The 20,408-nt window shown below is 45.8% G+C and overlaps 1 protein-coding gene across 1 annotated transcript in view; it reads right to left on the bottom strand.

The window, feature by feature from the left end:
* MAJIN (membrane anchored junction protein) overlaps positions 1-20,408 on the bottom strand; it is a 96,726-nt gene that overhangs the window by 21,957 nt on the left and 54,361 nt on the right. Inside the window, exon 8 of the mRNA XM_065400048.1 lies at positions 9,422-9,476. Coding sequence (XP_065256120.1) covers positions 9,422-9,476 — 55 coding nt within the window. The remainder of the gene's footprint in view (positions 1-9,421; positions 9,477-20,408) is intronic.

Raw genomic sequence — 20,408 nt, 5'->3', positions numbered from 1 at the left:
ATCACAGACATATAAGACAAGAAGAAAGGCAGCACAGCGTTCAAATTCTCTGCAGACATCAAATGCAGGTAAGGCAATTTCATTCAAATTCATTCATCTGACAGCAGAAACCACAGCCAAAGCTAACAGACTTTATGCTCATTTACAGACCAATACAGACAAAAGGATTCATACAGGAGCTTGCTAATACCTTGTCAACCGTAGTGGTGAAATGCCCCAGTCTTATCATCCTGGAGATTTTAAAATGCATATTGACAAGGCTTGCAGATGCACAAGCCCCAAAACTCATCTCCTCACTTGCCTCCTTAGCACTTTCAGAGATCATCTCTGGTCCAAACCACACAGCTGGTCACAGCCTGGCCCTGATCTACAGCCTAGATATCAAAATAGAGGACATCCCAACCCAGACACTGTCTTGGACAGACCTCCAGTTCATTAAGGCAGTGGTCAGAGACCTTTCTGTGTCCAGGCAACAAGAAAGACCAGTGATCCTGATTCACCAGGAAGACTCTTGGACTTCAACAAATTCCAAAGCCTGCTACAGGACAACAGCACCCCATCCAAAGGATGAGGAGTCAAGGACCTGGTGAATCATTGCCATTATAAACTAGCATGCTAGCCTCCAAACGGACTCTTCTTCCCCATTGCCCACACAGATCTCCTTGGTTTTCTGACACCCTGCAACAGATGGGGAGAGAGGGGTGGAAACTCGAGCACCAATGGCAGGCAGAAAAGGCTGATTCAGACTGGATGTAATAAATTTCTAAAAGCCTATGCTGAGGCCATATTTTAGGCCAATAGGACCTTCCTATCGCCTTCCATTGAGGCTGCCAAATTGTGCCCCAGAAGCTATCTCAGTGGTAAACCGTTTCATCAATCCTGAATGCCTATAACCTGCATCAGAGCTGAGCACCAAGTGCTCAGTATCCTACTTCTCTGAAAAGATCATGCACATTCATTAAAGCCTTCTCAAACAGCATGGATCCACTTTGCTTATACCCACAACTAACAGCCCATTTCCATTCCCAGAGTTCAGTACATTCATTCATTAAGAAGATCTGAACACCCCATCATCCTCTCCAGGATTTCATCAGTTTTGGAGCTAAATAAAACTTCATCTTCAAAGGGGGAATCCTCTAATTTTGACCTGATACCAGGAGGCAGTCCAGATGATCTTAAGCAGGCACCCGGCCCACATGTGATAATGGTAGGGATTCACCTGGTCCACAGTAGGATTTCCAATCTTGCCAGAAATCTATACCCAGATCCAGATAATATGACCTTTAGTGATATGAATCATCTTCATACTATCCTCTAAAAGAAGGTCTTACTATGCAATGCAGTTCCTGATAGGAGTTGGACTGCAGATGGACCTTGGATCTGCAATTGATGGTGCTGGAAATAAGAGTGTTCCAGGAGATGAGATTTTTGATAGCCCAGAGCCCAGTAACATGTTTAAAACACTGCCAGCAGCTGTAATACCAACTGTTATGTTTATTTCTGAAAGCAGCTAAAAGGAGGCCTTTCTGAAACCTCAGCACAACTAATAGACCAGGAGGAGAGGATGAAGTGAGTGACCTCGAGGAGTAAATATGACCTTCTGCCCTCCTGACTTGAGTTGTTTTTTCTGAAGCATGCGATTTTTGCAAGATGGAAATTCTGGCAATAGTTAACTATTGCTATATAGCTGGTTAACTGATGGAAAATTCCCTACCTGACAGGCTGGAAATCTCCACACTTAACTTAGCATCTCCTCAGCAGTGTTTTTTGATGAACAAGCTATGTAATACTAACAAGTTAGCTATAAAAAGAGGAAGAAATATGAGCTCGATGGACACTTGAATGCTTGCACACCTCTAAGGTTCCCCTGCATATGGAAGGCCAACCACTGAACTTGCAGTTATCCACTTGAGACCTCCCCAAGACCATGGGTAAATCTGAATGTTGGATTTTTGGGGCGTTTTACTAATCTGTGGCAGATGTGTATAAGTGCTTGAGATTAAATAAAGTATAGCTTTAAGTGAGAGCACTCTTGTACTGTTTGTGCCAACCATCTATCAGTCGGACGCCCATGTCTCCATTGATTTATTTCCTGACACCACATTGCACAGAGTAAAAGTTACGAAGAGCTTTGGGTTGAAAGAATCCCAGGTAACAGAGATACAATCAAAATTGGGGATAGAGCCTTACTAAGGGAGCTCAATAGATCATTGTGTTGGCATGATGACGACTTACCCACCCCTCAGCCCATCTGTGACCACGTAAAACCGGATGGTAGCACACTAAATCACTAAAACAGAACGTTCCACTACTGATAAAGCACTCTCACCTCAGGAATGCACTCACCAACAGTCATACCAAAAGATAAACTGATGCTGAGGAATTTTTGGGAGGGACCAGAGAAACCCAAGAACCACTGGTCATAGATTAGATAAACCTTGAAAGAAAACCTCTTGTGCTGACCATCTGGCAAAACAAAGTTGTAAAGTTAAGCTGTAATGCGTAAAGCAATAAATAAACATAGAACATAGGGGAATTTGTATGATTGGTTAAAATATGTTATTTTAAAGGTTTTTAGAAAGGTGATAGATTGAGGTATAGACAAAGTAGTATTGGTTTTACCTATATAATGTGTGTGAAATGTAAAGCTCTTTGGAACCAACTCTGGACTTCAGTTTAAGATTGAGCTGGCAGAACTCTTAGCCCTCGCACAACCGTGACGTGCAGAGGCACCAGAGCCCCAAACGAGCAGACCTCGACTGGCCTTGGGTGAAATTCATTTGTATATTGGGAGTGGTGAGCATTGCAAGGTTGGTATGTGTATTCCATTGTGTATAGTTAATAAATAGTAGCTTAGGTACCATTGTGTGAAGCTCTGTCATTGGGAAAAGGCCCCACCAACCTGTAGAGGGCCAGTGGACCCCAGGCTCAGGGAGGGTAGGGGGTAGGAGCCTAAATTCTGTGGGTGACAGTTGAGATCCTAAGGTCAGACACATGTTTTCTTATGCCAGATGGAGAGAGGTCTCTGCACTGACTCCAAACTGGTGGTACCCAAAAGTCACCATCTTTCTGTAATGAACTTCGGCCATGACTGTAATAATATTGTTGGATGGGTCAGAACTAATACACAGTCCCTATGGTTGAGGAGCCTTCGTCCCCGTTGTACTTCCATCTGGAGTCAAACCTTTGGATCCATAGGAAATAACATCCATTGGATTCAAGGCTCTTGGCACCAACTCTCTTCTCTCTGATCAGTCCTTGGGAGTTGATGCGCCTGGTACTGAAGAACCTCTATTTAGATACAGAGGCCAATACCACTGATGATTCCTAGTGTTTAGGCTATGGATCCATAGCAGGCTTTGGATCCACTGGTTTTGGATCCTTCCTCTGGGTGGGTACCTTTTTAGATCCCAACTCACCAGCTGCCACAGCCTGTACTGGCTTTTATTGTCTCTTAACCCTAGGGGCAGTGGAGGATACCTTTACCATTCTGGATCTGGATGGCTTGACTGCCAACCCTTGCTGCAGTAATAGAGCTTGCAGTCTGTTCTGCCTCTCCTTCCAGGCATGAGTGTCAAGCAAATAGAGCATCTTGAAGGTTAATGTCCATCTCCAAGGCAAGCCAAGTTCCTCTCCAAGGGAAGCCAAGTATATTGTGTGCATTCAAAGTTGAGAAAACAGAGGAACAAGAAGCAAACCTCTTGAAGCCTGGCCTCTTCACTTTTGGAACTCCCATAATGGAATCAAAAGACAATAAGACTCTCTAACTAACTGTACTATTCAAAAACTTCACAAAACCAATTAATTATTAAAACTATAGAAAAGATTACTCAAGCACTATCATTCTATTTAACTATCTAGGGCACTGAAGAAAACAATCTTCCTGACTTGTTCCTGAATCCATCGGCTGGATGTGGTTGGAAGGAACTGAGGCGTCTTGAGGGCCACGCCCCCTTTTATAGCCTCGTCTCAGAACCTTCACGAATCCTGAGGAGACATGTGGAGGGGTGCCTGAGCACTCCAGCGGGCACTGATAACTAAAGTTCCACTGTCTGAACTGCATTTCGCTGGCACATCCGATGAGTGGAAATAGCAGAGGCCACTTGAACCCATGGCTTGAACCACTTGAACCCATGGCTACATGCTTGCTATCCTTATGGTGTGCACTGTCACACCCTCCTCCTGAACTTACTGCCAGAGGCTTGGACACTGTCCACAGCGGAGGCAGTATACCTAAAATTCCTCTTTTCTGGACAGGGCATCTGCTACCCAGTTCCCCTTTCCTTTAATATGCATAATCTCCATGTCAAATTCCTGTAGGACCAGGCTCCCGGGTAGCAGTTTGGGGTTTGTGCCCTTAGTCCGGTGAAGGCATACCAAAGGTGAATGATCAGTTAGAATTCTGAACCTCCTATTAAAGAGGTACGGCCTTAATTGTTTGACGGCCCACACAATGGCATAGCACTCCTTCTCTATGACAGAGTAATTATGTTCGGCAGCGGACAGCTTTTTGCTTAGGAAGGCAATGGAATGCTTCTTGCTGTCTTCCCATCTGCATCAGCACAGCACCCAACTCTGTGTCTGATGCATCAGTACACAATTCAAAAGGCTTATCGAAGTCAGGGCTGGCCAGCACAGACTCCGTAGTGCTTTTACCTTGTTGAAGCCTTTCTGGCACGCCTCTGACCAAATTACCAAATTAGGTTGATGCTTTTTACGTAAGTCTGTGATTGGGGATACAATGTCACTGAACCCCTCTACAAACCTCCTGTAATAGTTTGCCAAGCCTATGAAGGATTGGACTTGCCTTTTAGTCTGGGGTACAGGCCATTTCATGATGGCTTCCACCTTAAGAGGGTCAGGGGATATTTTACCTCCCCCACCCAGTGTCCCAGATAAGGGACTTTGGCTGCCCCTATCTTGCACTTGGAGGGCTTCATAGTTAGCCCACCTTCTTTGAGCTTTGATAGCACAACTTCCAGGTGCTCCTTGTGGTCACCCCAGGTGTTGCTGAATACAACAATGTCATCTATGTATGCCCTAGCATAATTTTGCAAACTATTTAACACTCTGTTGACCAGTCTCTGGAAGGTTGCACCAGCATTTACCAGACCAAAAGGTAACACTGTAAATTCATAGAGCCCTATGTCAGTGATAAAAGCTGATTTTTATTGTGCCTCCCTCTCCAAAGGGATCTGCCAGTAACCTTTGGTTAGATCAAAGGTACTAAGGTACTTGGCTTGGCTCAGCACATCCAGCATGTCATCAATTCTTGGCATGGGATATGCATCTGTTACAGTGACAGCATTGAGTTTTCTATGGTCTACACAAAATCTAACGGTGCCATCACTTTTGGGGACTAAGACCACAGGGGAAGCCCATGCACTGTCAGATTCCTTAATCACCCCCAGGGCCAACATGCTTTGTATCTCAGCCTGAATTTGCTCCTTCACCTTGCTGGTGGCCCTGTAAGGCCTGGAAGGTGGAGGCTGAGCCCCTTTCATGAGGATTCTATAGGATAGCAAGTGTGTCCTCCCTGGTTTGTTGGAAAATACCTCGCTGTACTTCTGCAGCGTTGACAACGCTTCCTCCCTTTCGACTGGTGTCAGCTCACTACAGATTTCCATACTTTCCAGGGTTGACCCATCTTGGCATTCAGCCATCAGATCAGTGAGTGGGTGTGCCTCAGTTTCCCCTTCGACACAACAGATCATGTTTACCGCGGCCACACTACTGTGATAGGCCTTGAGTCTGTTTACATGTACCAGTTGGGGCACAGCATCGTCCACGGGCTTTTTAACTTTATAAGTGTCCTCACTTGCCACTTCCACCACTTCAAAGGGCCCCTCCCAGGAGTTTTGCATCTTGAACTTTTTTGCAGGGCTGAGTACCATGATCAAATCTCCTACGTCAAAAGTGCGTTTACAAATATTTTTATCATACCACGTCTTTTGCTTGGCCTGACTGCTCTGGAGGTTGTTTTGGACAATTTCCATCATGTCTTTCAACTCCCTCCTGAACCATGGGTTCCTCCCTTACCGTGTTGCACCCTTCCCAAGTATCCCTGATGAGATCGAGAGGTCCCCTCACTTTTCTCCCATACAGAAGATCAAACGGAGAAAAGCCCGTGGACTCTTGGGGTACCTCCCTGTAGGCATACAGCAGGAATGGCAATAGCTCGTCCCAACTCTGGCCCCTTTTCTTGGCATACATCCCCAGCATGGATTTTAGGGTCCCATTGAACCTTTCCACCAGCCCATTGGCCTGGAAGGTGGAGGCTGAGCCCCTTTCATAAGGATTCTATGGGAAACCCCCTTGAGAACTGCCAACTGATGTGCCAAGACTAATTCTGCCCCTGCTTTTCTGCCCTGCCAGCTTGGGACTCCAGCACCCTGTCTTGTTAAGCCAGACATGCCAATCTGCTCCAACACAGAACCAGGGTCTGAACCACGTGCCCCAAAGCTGCAGACTTAACTGAAAGAAACTTAAGAAGTGTTCCTGTCTTCGAATACAAAAACAATGCATGCATACAAATAGGATGAATAGATTCAGTAGATCATAACCTTTACAGATATATGTCACATGTCACATGGAATATGTAGTATAAAACATATTCCAGTTATGTCATATATATACATTCCTAAGCATATTTCCATAATTTCCATATTTCCATAAAGCCTTATGGGGTGCACTGTCACATTGAGTTTTTGGGTTTTTGTGTTTTTGCTGGCTATCTGTGCTAACTAATTAGGAAGCAGGCCTTACCCATTGCTGTATTCAGTGTAGCCACTCAGATTACTATGGTTTCATAATCCAGTTTTGCAGCCACTTTGCATTTTATCTATGAGCCCCAGAATAAACTACAGTTTTCACAGATCTCTCCATACATTTGCAATATAGCATAGAGTGGAAAGTTGTTCACAGCTATTGCCAAAAATGATTCAGTGCTCATCAGCCACAACAAAGAAAGGAGTAAAAACTCCTTTATTTCTGACACCATGTTACGAGCTGATGTAGAGGGCTACACCAAGAAAGCCATTTATAGTGAACTAGTTGTATTGCTCTGACAAAACCCAAGATCTATGCTACATATCCTTGATCTACATATACACCTCTACCCTGATATAACGCGACCCGATATAACACGAATTCGGATATAACACGGTAAAGCAGCGCTCCGGGGGGCGGGGCTGCGTGCTCCGGTGGATCAAAGCAAGTTCGATATAACGCGATTTCACCTATAACGTGGTAAGATTTTTTGGCTCCCAAGGACAGTGTTATATCGGGGTAGAGGTGTACTGGCAACTTAATTATACTTAATTATTAATTATTAACTATTTACATATTATGGTGCTGTGGCAACTGCATCATAATTAAGCTTCCTTTAAGAACTTCCATTTTATTTTGTTCAGAGGAAAGTCTCACTTTTTTTTGTACTCCTCTAACATAATGGTATGATTATGGTTCAAATTTGCATAGATATAATTTCTGTGACAAGGATTCCTAAAATACTATTTTTAGGTACATGTGTGGCATATTTTTAAAAGTATTTTAAGTTGTTAAAGGCAAGTTTGTGTGCCCACCTGAAAGTGCCAAATTATAATTTGATAACAAAATACATGATCTCACAGCAGTGAGATCACAATCACTCACTTCTAGAGAGTCTTAACATAAGAGAGAGAAAGACTGATTTATCAAACACTCTGTAGCCTAGGAAAGAGTTCCCTGAGTTGGAAAAGAGGAGACCAGGAATTCAAATTCACTATACTTACTGAGGACAGGCATGATCCCCAACCTAGAAGACAGTTTGGGAACAGCCACTGAACAATTCCTCCCATTTTTTAAAAAGACATTAACAGGCAGAGAACCCAGCTCTCCAACATGACAAACCTAAACTTCAGTTAGATTCAATATATACTGTGCCTTTCAGAATGACTAAGCTAGAGATCCATCAACTTTATGAAATTTGTTAGTCTCTAAGGTGCCACAAGTACTCCTGTTATTTTTGAGGATACAGACTAACACGGCTGCTACTCTGAAACTAAGCTAGAGAAGTCTGTGCATGCATAGAAAATTTGAAAATGTCAAATAATGTACTTTCATTACACATTTCAATAAAAAGAGCAGTTTTCAATTAAATATTTTGATTTGAAAAATTCTGACCAGACATTAATAGCAAATGTGCTAAGTGAGTTTCTGGTGGAAAGGAATATTAAAATTATGTATATGTACTAAGGCTGTCAATTAATCACAGTTACTGCCTGTGATTAACTGAAAACACTGGGTGGGGAGGGAAGCATCAGTTGCGAAGGGACCTGACAGTGTCCAGTGAGGCATAGTAACCCAATACACCTCTGGAGGGCAGGAAGAGAAGAGGAAGTGGTTCCCATCCCAGCTCCAGTGGAGAGGTAGCGATCCTGACCCTGCCATGCCCTATTTCCTCTGGCCAGCACCTCACTCCGGGGACCGACCCTTCCCCCGTGCCGGGCCTCATTGTCCCTGGCTGGCTCCTTGCTGTGGGGGATACCCCAGAGAGAACTGGGGCCTGGTGAGCTCAGCCTCCCTGCACCAACCTCTCCTCCCCACCCTCCATTGCAAACAAGAGCTCACTCAGCTGAAGGGAGCCCACCTAGCTCAGTAAAAGGAGGCAAGCCTGGCAAACCCAGTACCAGACACCACCCTTCCAGAAGCAGCAGCAAGACACCTCCCTCACCCTCCTCCTGCACAAGTCATTGCTTGTCCCCCCCTCCTCCCCACACATCCTCCCTGAACATTGAATGCAGATTTCTATGATGAAACTCTTCCTCTTTGGACAGGAGGCAAGCCTGGTGAGCTCAGAAACCCAGCCCAACAGGAGCAGCATCAAGAATTCACCTTTCTCCTGCACAATTGACCCTTCTCCTGCACAACTCACAGCCCTCCCATCTCCAGAATACTGACTTTCTGAGTTGACTTGTAGGCTCTAAAATTTTACATTGTTTTATTTTTGAGTGCAGTTATGTACAAAAATAACAATAATAATTCTACATTTATAAGTTCAACTTTCATAATAAAGAGATTGCACTACAATACTTGTATGAGGTGAACTTAACTACTACTTCTTTTATCTTTTTTACATAGCAAATATTTGTAATAAAAATAATAATATAATGTGAGCACTGTACACTTTGTATTCTGTGTTGTAATTGTAATTAATATATTTGAAAATGTAGTAAACATCCAAAAATATTTAAATAAATGGTATTCTATTATTGTTTAACAGTGCGATTAAAACTGCCATTATTTTTTTTTTAATCTTGTGATTAATCACAATTAATTTTTTAACTGCTTGACAGCCCTAATATGTGCTTTTATACTTGCAATTCTGAAAACCTGGCTGTAAAAGAAGGTATTTATTCATTATGTATTTTCTGTGGCTTACCATTCCGAAGTCACCTTTTGACTTGCTTCCAGTGTGAATATTTTCAGTTTCAGTTCTAAAAACAAACCAAATATATAGGGAGTGAAGTCTATGAAGTCACTAGCAGCAATTATATAACCAGCAACTACCTTAAATGTTTCATTCAATTTTTATATTACTTGTGACTTGCAAAATATATACCATAGCTTATGGTTTAACTCTTAGGTCTGATTTTGATTTAAACTTACAGGTTTTCATCAAAAAGTGAAAGCTTGAAAACCAGTTTTTGACCAAAACCTTACTTTTTTTAAAGAAAAATGTTAAGGAAAACAAAAATTTGTGCTTTTACTGAAATTGTTCATGGGAACAAAAAACATTTACCAACCAGTTCTACAGTCGAAAGCCAGAAGGAACCATTATAGATCATTTAGTTGGTCCTCCTTTATATTACGGTATAATGGATGGCACTCACCTTTGGAGTGACCCTGGTGGCCTCGTGCGGAATCACGGTTACATCCGTGCCTCAGTTTCCCTTAGTCAGCTTTTAATAAGTTCAGTAAAGCTTGTATACAGGGAACATTGTCCTCAGGGGTCTAATTTATTTAATCAACTACAAAAAAAGGATTCTCCATTGCTTAGAGCAGTTGCTCTCAACCTTTCCAGACTACTGCACCCCTTTAAGAAGTCTGATTTGTCTTGCGTACCCCCAAGTTTCACCTAACATAAAAACTACTTGCTTACAAAATCAGACATAAAAATGCAAAAGTGTCACAGCACACTATTACTGAAAAATTGCTGACTTTCTCATTTTACCGTATACTTATAAAATAAGTCAATTGGAATATAAATATTGTACTTACATTTCAGTGTATAGTATATTGAGCAGTATAAAAAAGTCATAGTCTGAATGAAATTTTAGTTTGTACTGACCTTGCTTGTGCTTTTTATGTAGCCTGTTGTAAAACTAGGCAAATATCTAGATGAGTTGATGTACCCCCTGGAAGACCTCCATGCACCCTTAGGGGTATACGTACCCCTGGTTGAGAACCACTGGCTTAGAGCTCTGCAGTCTCTTCCCTGCTGACTCAGGGTAACTCTCAGGCACGCCCTGTCTAGAGAGCTTTGTAGTCTCTCTCCTCTGGAGCTTTCTCTCTTTGTGTTTTGGGGTTGGTTCTCTGTCCAGGAGCTTCTGCTCTCTGGGGAGACATCACTGGGAGTAGCTTCCTAGCCAGCTCCTCTGAGGAGCTCTCTCCCCAGCAGCTTCCTCTCTGTGTTCTGGGCTCCAACCTGAGCCTTCATAAACTTTTATAAAGCCCAGACATTCCTTAATTTAGGGCTTCAACCGCAGATCACTCTCCTGTCGATTCCTGTACAGCGCTGGATCGAGAAGAGTAGGGGGAGTCAACGGGAGATGCACGTAGTGTGGACCCCACGGTAAGTAGATCTAAGCTATGTCAATTTGAGTTACACTATTCACATAACTCAAATTGCAAAATTAGATCAAATTTCCCCTGTAGTGTAGACAAGGCCTTAGACTCTGCAGGGAGCACCCTAATAGGGTTGCTTCCCATATAACCCTGGGTTGGGTTCTGGAGGAAAGGGAAGGCCTAGGTCCCCCACCACACTCCCTTAAGGGCTGTCGCCCAGATGCAGGTGGAAGCCTGAAGATTGCTGGCTTGGGGTCAGGAAACAGGCACCTCTCCCACCCTGACAGACAGGGAATGGGCCAGAGGTCTGGAGCACCAACTGCTAGGATGCCCATCCTTCTGAGCACCTTATCAAAAGTTCTCTGCTCATTATGCTGTCTCCCAAGTGTCAAGGTCTGTGATGGGGTGGACTAGGCCCAAAGGCCCCCCGCTGGAGGCCTCAGGGTCCTCCCACACCCATCCCAGAAAAGGAGCAGCGGAGAGGTCTTCCAAGCAGACTAGAGTGGCTGCAGGGGAAGCAGTCAATCAGAGAGGCTGCAGGGAGTAGCCAATGAGGGCCCAGCAGGTTCATGTAAAAGGAACTGCAGGGCCAGAGTGAGTTCAGTCTGCTTGTAGGGAACCTGGGAGCAAGAGGTGCTCCTGGCTGGCTGCAGGAGCTGAAAGGGCTGGATAACTCAGTCTGCTAGCAGGGACTGGGGGAGCAAGAGATTCTCCTGCTGGCTGCAAGGCTAAGGCAGGTAGTTGCTGGCAGGGATTGAGGAAGCGAGGGAATAGCTTCTGGCTGGCTGCCAGGAAACAATTAAGAGGGGCTATGCAGAAGTGGCCCACAGAAAAGCAGTTAGTTAAAGGGATATGGCACATGGCTGCTACTTAGAGGGTCCCTGGGTTGGGACTCGGAGTAGTGGGTGGGCCTGGGTCCCCCCAAAGCCATTGGGGAAGTTGCTGTGCCCTGAGAGAAGGGAATTTAGACAGGCCCAGGGAAGGTACTGTACATGGAACTGTTACCCCTGGAAGGGGACTGAATTGAGACTGACCCAGCTGAAGATCTGGGGTCAAAGGACTAAAGGGCAGGCAAAGACCCTGGGGGGTGCTACTCCACCCCAAAGCTGGAACCTTCACATGTAAACTGGCCAATTAGGGTACTGAGATAGGCCCTGTTGGTCAGACTGAGGATTGAGCCTGGGGAGGGCTACAGAGACATTGCCAACAGAGGGGTACCATGATGAGCCCAATTGGACTGTTAAAGGACATTACCGAGGGCATTGAGCTAAGCCCGGTTGAATTGTATACCCTGGAAGGGGGTTGTTTATTTTTCGCACATGGACAGAGTGTGACTTGGCCAGAGGGATGAGTCAACAAAGACCCACCTGACAAGGGCAGCAGCTGACAGGAGACACTGTGAGTTGAGAAACTGAGAAAACTGCAGGCACACACACACTTGACCAGGGGGCGCTCGTGAGAGGTGGGTGCCACCCCATTACACAGTCTCTGTACAGATAGGCTGTGAAAGCCTCCTCCAACTTGAACTGCTTGTCAGTCATCTGAAGAAGAATTGACATGTGCAATCACTCAAAGAAGGAAAAACTGTTATTTACCTGTTCTGTAACTATTGCTCTTTAAGATGTGTTGCTCATGTCCATTCCACAACTCATCCTCCTTCCCCTCTACATAGGAGTCTAATTTATTGGATTCCAGTGAGAAGGAACTGAGGGAGAGTTAGGGTAGCTCTGCCCCATTATACCATGCACAGGTTGTGATGTTTCATGGAGTTCAGCCACTAGAGTGGCGCATGGTCAGTCACTAGGTGGAAGGACTATCCCGATAAATAATATTGCAGTGCATCAACAGCCCATTTCACTGCCAGGGCTTCCTTCTCAATGACTAGTATGGCACCTCCCATGGGAAAAAAACTTTTTATTGAGAAAGAAGATGGGATGTTCTCTTCCTCCAAATTCTTGAGACAACACTGCTCCAAGCGCAACGTTGGATACGCTGGTTTGTACGATAAATGTCTTTGTGAAGTCTGGGTGGAATAGCACCAGTTCCTGGCTCAACTAGTCTTTCAGTGTTCTGAATGACTCGTTACAGTTTTTCATCCAATGGATTTTTGGGTTGTAGAATCCTTTAAAGGGGCACCAATGGTAGTGAAGTTTGGGATGAATCCCCCATAGTACCCCACTAATCCCAAGAAATGGCAAACTTGTTGTTTGATGAAGGGGACAGGGCAGTCCACTAGAGCTTGGACTTTGTCCACTAGGGGTCGTAACTGTCCCCCTCCCATGGTATAATTTAGGTAGGTGACTTCCTGGGTGGCCAGGCAGCACTTGGTTGGACTGGCCATCAACCCTGTCTCCGTAGAAGCCTGTAGGATTGCAATAATGTGCCTTATATGGCCAGCCCACCCATCATTATATATGATGATATCATCAATGTAGACAGTTGTATATGGCCCCAACACTCTATTAATCAACTGCTGACAGTTGGCAGAAGCTCCCTGGAGCCCAAAGGACATGGTTTTCAGACTGGTATAACCTGAATGGAGTGGAGAAGACAGTCTTCTGTTTAGACTTGGGCATCAAGGAGATCCCTTTGTTGAGAGTGGCCACCCCCAGTCTTTCTAGTACTTCATTGGCCTTGCAATGCACTACATTTCAAAATTGCATTCACCTTGTGAAAACTGATGCAGAACCAGCTTGATCCATCCTGTTTGGGAATGAGCACAACTGGGCTTCTCCACATGTCGTGCAACTCTTCCGCCTTCCCTACATCTAACATGGTCTAGAGCTCCTGGTTCACTGTCTCCCACATCTTATTTGGAAGAGGCTGCAGACCCTTGCACACCTCCATCTGGGTACAGTGTCAGTATGCTAGAACACCACATATATTTGCCCAGGCATTGCCAAGAATACCTCTGGGAATGAAGCATCCAGCTGACAAATTTGCTGATCTCGCTCAGGCCACAGATGTTTCCCTACCAGTGCAAGGTTATGATTTTGCAGCACAGAAGTCTGAGGGCTGAGTTTGGAGTTGCGGGGGGGGGGTAGTGGAGTGATGAGGAGACCCTCCTGGCCCTTCCACGCCTTCAATAAGTTGATGTGATATACCTCGGTCTGTGTCAGGATTGGGATGTGGGCTGTCTGACCTAGTGGTCAAACTAGGAGTCAAGCCAAGTCTGATACCAGGAGGTCAGAGGGCAAACTGAGAGTCAAGTGTTGGAAGGCAGGCAGGGTCAGGTTACCAGGAGACCAGAAGCAGGAGACAACCTTGAGAGCAGAGACAGGCCACCAGAAAGTCAAGCCAGGGGAGCAGGAACAGAGCCCCAAGACACACAGTCCAGAGCAAGGTTGCATGGACAAATTCCTGTTCCTGTGCTAGGGTTATATAGAAGCTGTGGACCAATCAGGATTGCCCCAGCCTTCTGTCAATCAGGTTCCAGGACTGGAGTCCTCTCTGGGGGTCAGCTTCTGCCCTAGCAACTGTTAGTGGGTGGCAGGTTGGCGCTTACCAGATCTTATAAGACCTGTGGTCCTGGGTTTGAGACCCATCGTCCCTAATATTCTGATTCTACCTCGCAGGTTGCCAGATCTCATAATCATACTCCCCAACAGGTCTCAATACCTCAAAATGACACTGTCATCAGGCCAATAGGTTGGATTCCGACATTGGCAGCAGAAACAATGATCAGTCTCCTCGCTGGAACTCACGTAGATGGGCCTCCTTACAATAAGCCTGCTCTTGGTTGTGCAGGTTTTCCCTTGCAAATCTCCCCAGGATCTTCAACTTCTTTCTGAGCTGGATAATGCATCACACCATGCTAGTTGCCCTGGAATCCTGTTCTTCTCTCATCTCAGTGAGAAGGTCCAGAATTTGTAGGTTCAATGATCACAACAACGCTCTGTCAACAGGCAAAGGACCACTGTAGTTTCTTCACAAAGAATATGATCATACTCAAGGCCTCTCACTTCCCAGGAGTTCAGAACTGTGTCAGACCATCTCAACAGGACATTCAGCAGAATGGTTCCTCAGAACGTACATAGTAAGGTGCATTTTTCAGACCCAGGGAATGGAAGAAATAGACCTCTTGGCTACATGACAAAAGGAAGCATGTTCCAAAGCAGATCACAGCCCAGGATGCATATCAGACACCTTTCTACTGTATTGGAAGAGCAAACTTCTATATGCTTTCCCTACCATTCCTCCAGTTTGAAGAATTTCATGCAAACTCAGACAGGCTCACACCATGCTAATTATGATAACACCAGCCTGACTTCATCAGTGTTAGTTCTTGGACCTTTTAAATCTTTTCATTTGGGATCCCATATTTCTGCTTCAGGTTTCGAACTTAGCATCACAGACCTATGACCAGATGACACATCCTGACCCTCATCCTCCATCTGTTATGGATGCTCAGTGGCTATCTTCTCAGGAAACGGAGTGTTCCCTAATGGTTCAAAGCATTCTTTTAAATAGCAGATAGCCATCCACCAGATATATTTACTTTAATGAAATGGAGAAGATTATTCTGTATGGTTCTAGAAGAAAAGTACACCTCCTTCGCAGACTTCCACACAGTTTATTCTGGATTACCTCTTCTTCTTTGCTTTTGACTTGTCATATCAAGTGTGTCAGCGGCTCTTGTTGTTAATCTCCAAGCATTTTTGACAAGTGCACTTTGCAAGCTGACACCTACTGTCAGGGTTCCCTCCCCACTCTGAACTCTGGGGTACAGTTGTGGGGACCCGTGTGAAAGACCCCCTAAGCTTATTTCTACCAGTTTAGGTTAAAACTTCCCCAAGGCACAAATCCTTTCCTTGTCCTTGGACAGTATTGCTGCAGCAACAGTAGCTGATTAAAGAAATAGTGTTGCAGCAGTTGAAGCAGGAGTAGCGGCTCATCTAGCAGGTGACAATGCTCCTACAACCACCCATGACAGCAAATCTCATCACGTGAGGGGGAGGCTCCATCCCAAAGCCATCCATCCTGGTGAAGCTAAGAAGGGGCCCATGGATGACCCTCATCACATTCAAAAGGGTCAGCATGGAAGTTCAATGGTCCATGGAAAGCTGGGCCCTATTGGCCCCCTAATTGATAGGTCTGGCTCAGGTCATGTATTGAGACCTTGACAGGATGGCCAGCCAGGACTACATCCAAGTCAAGGCAGCCATCCTAGATGCCTAGAACATTCTCTCCTGAAACCTACCAGCAGTGGTTCTGCCATAAGAAATTCTCGCTTGGGGCTTGGCCCTGGGCTGTCGCCTAGAGTCTGAAAGAACATTGCTAGCGGTGGCTCCGGCCAGAGGGCTGCACAGGTGTTCAGGTGCCAGAGAAGGTCATCATGGGAGCAGTTCATGCAGATCCTCCCCATGGGTGAGGGGGGGCATGAATGAGTGGTGAGGCACCATCCCAAAACTCTCACAGAGGCTGTTGCCCTGATGGAAAACTATCTGATGTCCTGAAGCAAAAACAGCAAAGGTTGGTCCAGTGTACCCCTGGGGCCCATGCACTACCAATCCCTGAATCCAACTGGAGGGATCCTGGGGAACTGGGGCATCAAACCCCAGTAAGGGGAGTACATTCACATTGAGAGTGGTCCAGAAGCCCACCCTCAGCCTGATAAGGAGAGATCCAAGCCTAGTGGGGAAACCTTATCCCCTCAGGAGAATTAATGAATTAACATTCAACTACATGGGCTTGCTTCAGCTGTGGGCAACAAGGCCATTTCCAGCAGGACTACCAGTTCATGGATTGTAATTACAGGCAAGCATGGACAGCAGACAGCCAGGCTCAGAAGAGAGGCCCAGGGAAAATGTTCATCCCCATACAAGTGGATGGAGTAACTGTACAAAGTCTGATAGACTCTGACTGAAACCAGACCCTGGTCAGGGAACAACTGGTGGGGTGGGCAGGGGAAGCACAGAGGTACAATATATCTCCATTGTATCCACAGAGACAGATGACCCTACTTAATGAGAGGGGTGAGGTTGATCGTGCAAAACCACACCAAGATGGTGCAGGCCAGAGTGGCCAAAGATTTGGCCTATCCGGTCATCCTGGAAAGACACTGGAGGTTGTTCAGAGACACGGTGGCAAAGGCCAAAAGACCCTGGAAGGCAGGAGATAACCATGGTGGCTAGGAAAGGACACCATGAGGACAGTGCTTGAGAGGAGGACGAAGTCCTGGGTGAAGGACCCTCCTTACAAATGAATGACCACACAACAGGGCCTAATCAGAACAGTAAGGGTCTGACTCCACCCCTCAGTAACCAAACTGGGGACCAGGTTTTTGAACAGCTCGTCTGTGCAGATAACACAGTACTAGACCTTCAGCTATTGAAACAGTGGTCCCATTTTGAGCTGGTTGAGAAAAGGGCATATCAGGTCATGAGGGATTCCAAGATGGAGGAGGATAGAATGCTGCTGCTAAGAACCAAGAAAGTTCCAAAAGCCAGTGGTCCAGCTGGCCCAGGTAATACCACATAGGGGCCACCTGGGGAGAGAAATGACACTTGACAGAATGGCTATGCAGTTCTACTGGCTGGCGCCCATTCAGAGGTGTGAGACTTTTGTGTGTTATGCCCCGAGTGCCAATGGACAGGGCTACTGATATAATTCAAGGACTGTACTAAGATTATACATGATAAGAGAAATGTGGGACCAGAAATCAACTAACCAAAACTGGTGTGTCGGAAATTAGGCTCAAAGAGGTCTATCGCTGGGAACCCCCACTGTGGAAATATGTGTTGGAGTACGTGGTTGTCAAGCTCCCACTCATGGTCCTGAAAAAAGTGCCTGCTTAGGGTATCCACTGTGGTGTTCTGGCATCCAGGTAGGTATGAAGCCGAGATGTGGATATTGTGTCTGATGCACCACTGCCAGAGTCTCATGGCCTCCATGCATAGGGAGTGTGATCGTGCTCCCCCTTGTCTATGTAAAACATACAAGCTACATTGTCCGTAAGGATCTGAATGGCCTTGCCTTTGATGATTGGCAGGAAGTGGGAGGACATTGTGGATGGCTCGCAGTTCTAACAGATTTATATGGATAAGGGATTCTGCAGGGGACCAGTGGCCCTGGACAGAATGTGGATGCAGGTGTGCCCCCCATCCCAAGAGCGAAGCATCTGTGGTGATGGTTAGTGTTGGTGTCTTCTGAAGGAATGCAAATATGCATTAGTTATTAGTAACTGATGAAACTCAAATGGTTCAGATGCTATTCTAAATAATATTAAAAATTCATGAATATGCAAGGGCAGGATATCTGGGCCCCAGTTCAGCAAAGCAATTCAGTATGGACTTAAGTTCCATTGAAGTAAATGGGACTTACACTGAACAGGGAAGGATTTAAGCAAGCTTAAAGTTATGCACATACTTAAGTGCTTTGCTGAATTGAGGCTCTCATGGAAACGGGCTTTCAAAAGAACTGTAATTCTTTTAGCTTCCAACTGGACCAAATATATACTACAGGAAAGAACTACAAGTTCTTGCTATTTTGGCACTTCTGATTCAAGATCCAGCTGAAACAAGAAAGTGTACAGGTCATGGCAAAACAAAAAATTCAGTTTGAGGTTTGAAAAAATAGTTATTTGTTCTATAACTGTGGTTCTTAGAGATGTGTTGCACATATCCTTTCCACTTCAGGGTGTGCGCCCCCAGTGCACTGAAGCTGGAGCTTTTCCCCATTGCAGTACCTGTTGGGGCAACACATGCACCCTCCACATACTCATGCTGCTAGCCTATGGTATAAAGAGATGGTGTTGTCCTAACCCTCCCACTCAGTTCCTTCTCACCAGAATCCAGTAAGTTAGATTCCAATGTAAATGAGAAGGAGGGTGGGTCATGGAATGGACATGTGCAAAACATCTCAAAGAACAACAGTTACAGAATAGGTAAGTTTTTTCTTCCTTGCATGATTTACATATCCATTCACTTCAGGTGACTTACAGTTTGACAAGGTGGAGGGTTTTAGCATCTGCCTGAACAAGGACTGCAACACAGCTCTCCCATCTAGCATCATCTCCTGAGGCTTGGGAGACAGCAAATGCCCAGTGAAAATGTGTACTGATGACCAGGTTGCAGTTCTACAAATGTCACTGGATGGGTGTCTAAACCAAGAATGAAGCTGATGCTGCTTGTGCTCTTGTAGAATGTGCTGACACTCTCTCAAGTGGAGAAACCTTAGCGATGCATGCCATTGTATAACAGAATACAAGATGAAATCCTGGGAAATATTCTTTGTGAAGAGACTGGATGACCCTTCATTTTGTCAGTGAAGAAAATGAATAGCTAAGGAGACCATTTGTTTAGTCCTGTATATGTAAAAAGCCAGTGAGCTGCCAACATCCAAAATATGTAGCCTCGCCTCATCCTTATGACAGTGAAGCTCAGAAGAAAGGTTGGCAAGTAGATAGCCTGATTAAGATGGAAGTGTGACACTACTTCAGTCAGAAATGTAGGATAAGGATGCAAACAAAAGGATTATACAAAATCATATTCATAGATTCTAAGGCCAGAAAGGACCACTATGATCATCTAGTCTGACCTATATATCACAGGCCATGGAACTTCCCAAAAATAATACCTGAAGTGTAGCTTTAAGAAAAACATCTTATTTTGATTTTAAAATTGTCCGTATGAAGGGTCAGTGAAAGGCTGAAATGGCCGCTAAATGTACCCTTACGGAGGCCAGAGCTAGACCTTGGGTTCTAAGGGACAGGAGGTAATCTAAAATAAGTTGGAGGGATGCGGATGATGGGGAGGCGCCCCGCTCCCTCGCCCCGCTCCCTCGCCCACCTAGAAAACCTAAACCATTTGGCAAGGTAGGTCCGTCGTGTAGACGGCTTTCTGCTCTCCAGCAGAATTTGTCTGACATGCTCCAAACACCTTCTCTCCTCCTTGTTTAACCATGGAGCAACCACGCCGTCAAGCGAAGCGCAGCTAGGTTGGGATGGAGAAGGCATCCCCTCTCCTGGGAGAGGAGATCCGGGTGGAGCGGCAGCCTCCATGGGTGGGCCGCTAACAGTTGTAGGAGGGTCCCGTACCAGTGCTGGCGGGCCCGATCGGGGGCTATGAGGATGACCCTCGACCTGTCCGCCTTTACTTTCTGCAGGACCTTGCCTATCAGTGGAAACGGTGGAAAGGCACAGAACAGTTGGTCTGACCACCGTAGGAGGAATGAGTCCGAGATCGCCCCCCTTTCTGCCCCTGCCCTGGAGCAGAACTGGGGGCAGAGACGATTCTGGGCGGTAGCAAAGAGATCTACCTGGGGAGCTCCCCACTCTCGGAAGAGCTGCCGGGCGACCTCCCAGTGGAGAGACCACTTGTACTGGTGGGAGAAAACCCTGCTGAGGTGATCAGCTCGCATATTGCGCGTGCCGGGTAGGTGAAAAGCCCTCAGAGAGATGTCATGGGCTATACAAAATTCCCATAGGTCCAGGGCTTCCTGGCACAAGGCCGAGGAGCACATGCCCCCTTGCCTGTTGATGTAATACATCGCGGACGTATTGTCCATGAGGATTCTGAACATCTTTCCCCAAAGGTGCAGGCTGAACGCTATGCATGCCAGGCGCACCGCCCTGAGTTCCC

This window comes from Emys orbicularis, chromosome 2, assembly GCF_028017835.1.
Source record: "Emys orbicularis isolate rEmyOrb1 chromosome 2, rEmyOrb1.hap1, whole genome shotgun sequence".
NCBI classification, from domain to species: domain Eukaryota; kingdom Metazoa; phylum Chordata; order Testudines; family Emydidae; genus Emys; species Emys orbicularis.
The sequence above is the reverse complement of the archived record's forward strand: the minus strand, read 5'-3'. Positions and strand labels throughout refer to the sequence as shown.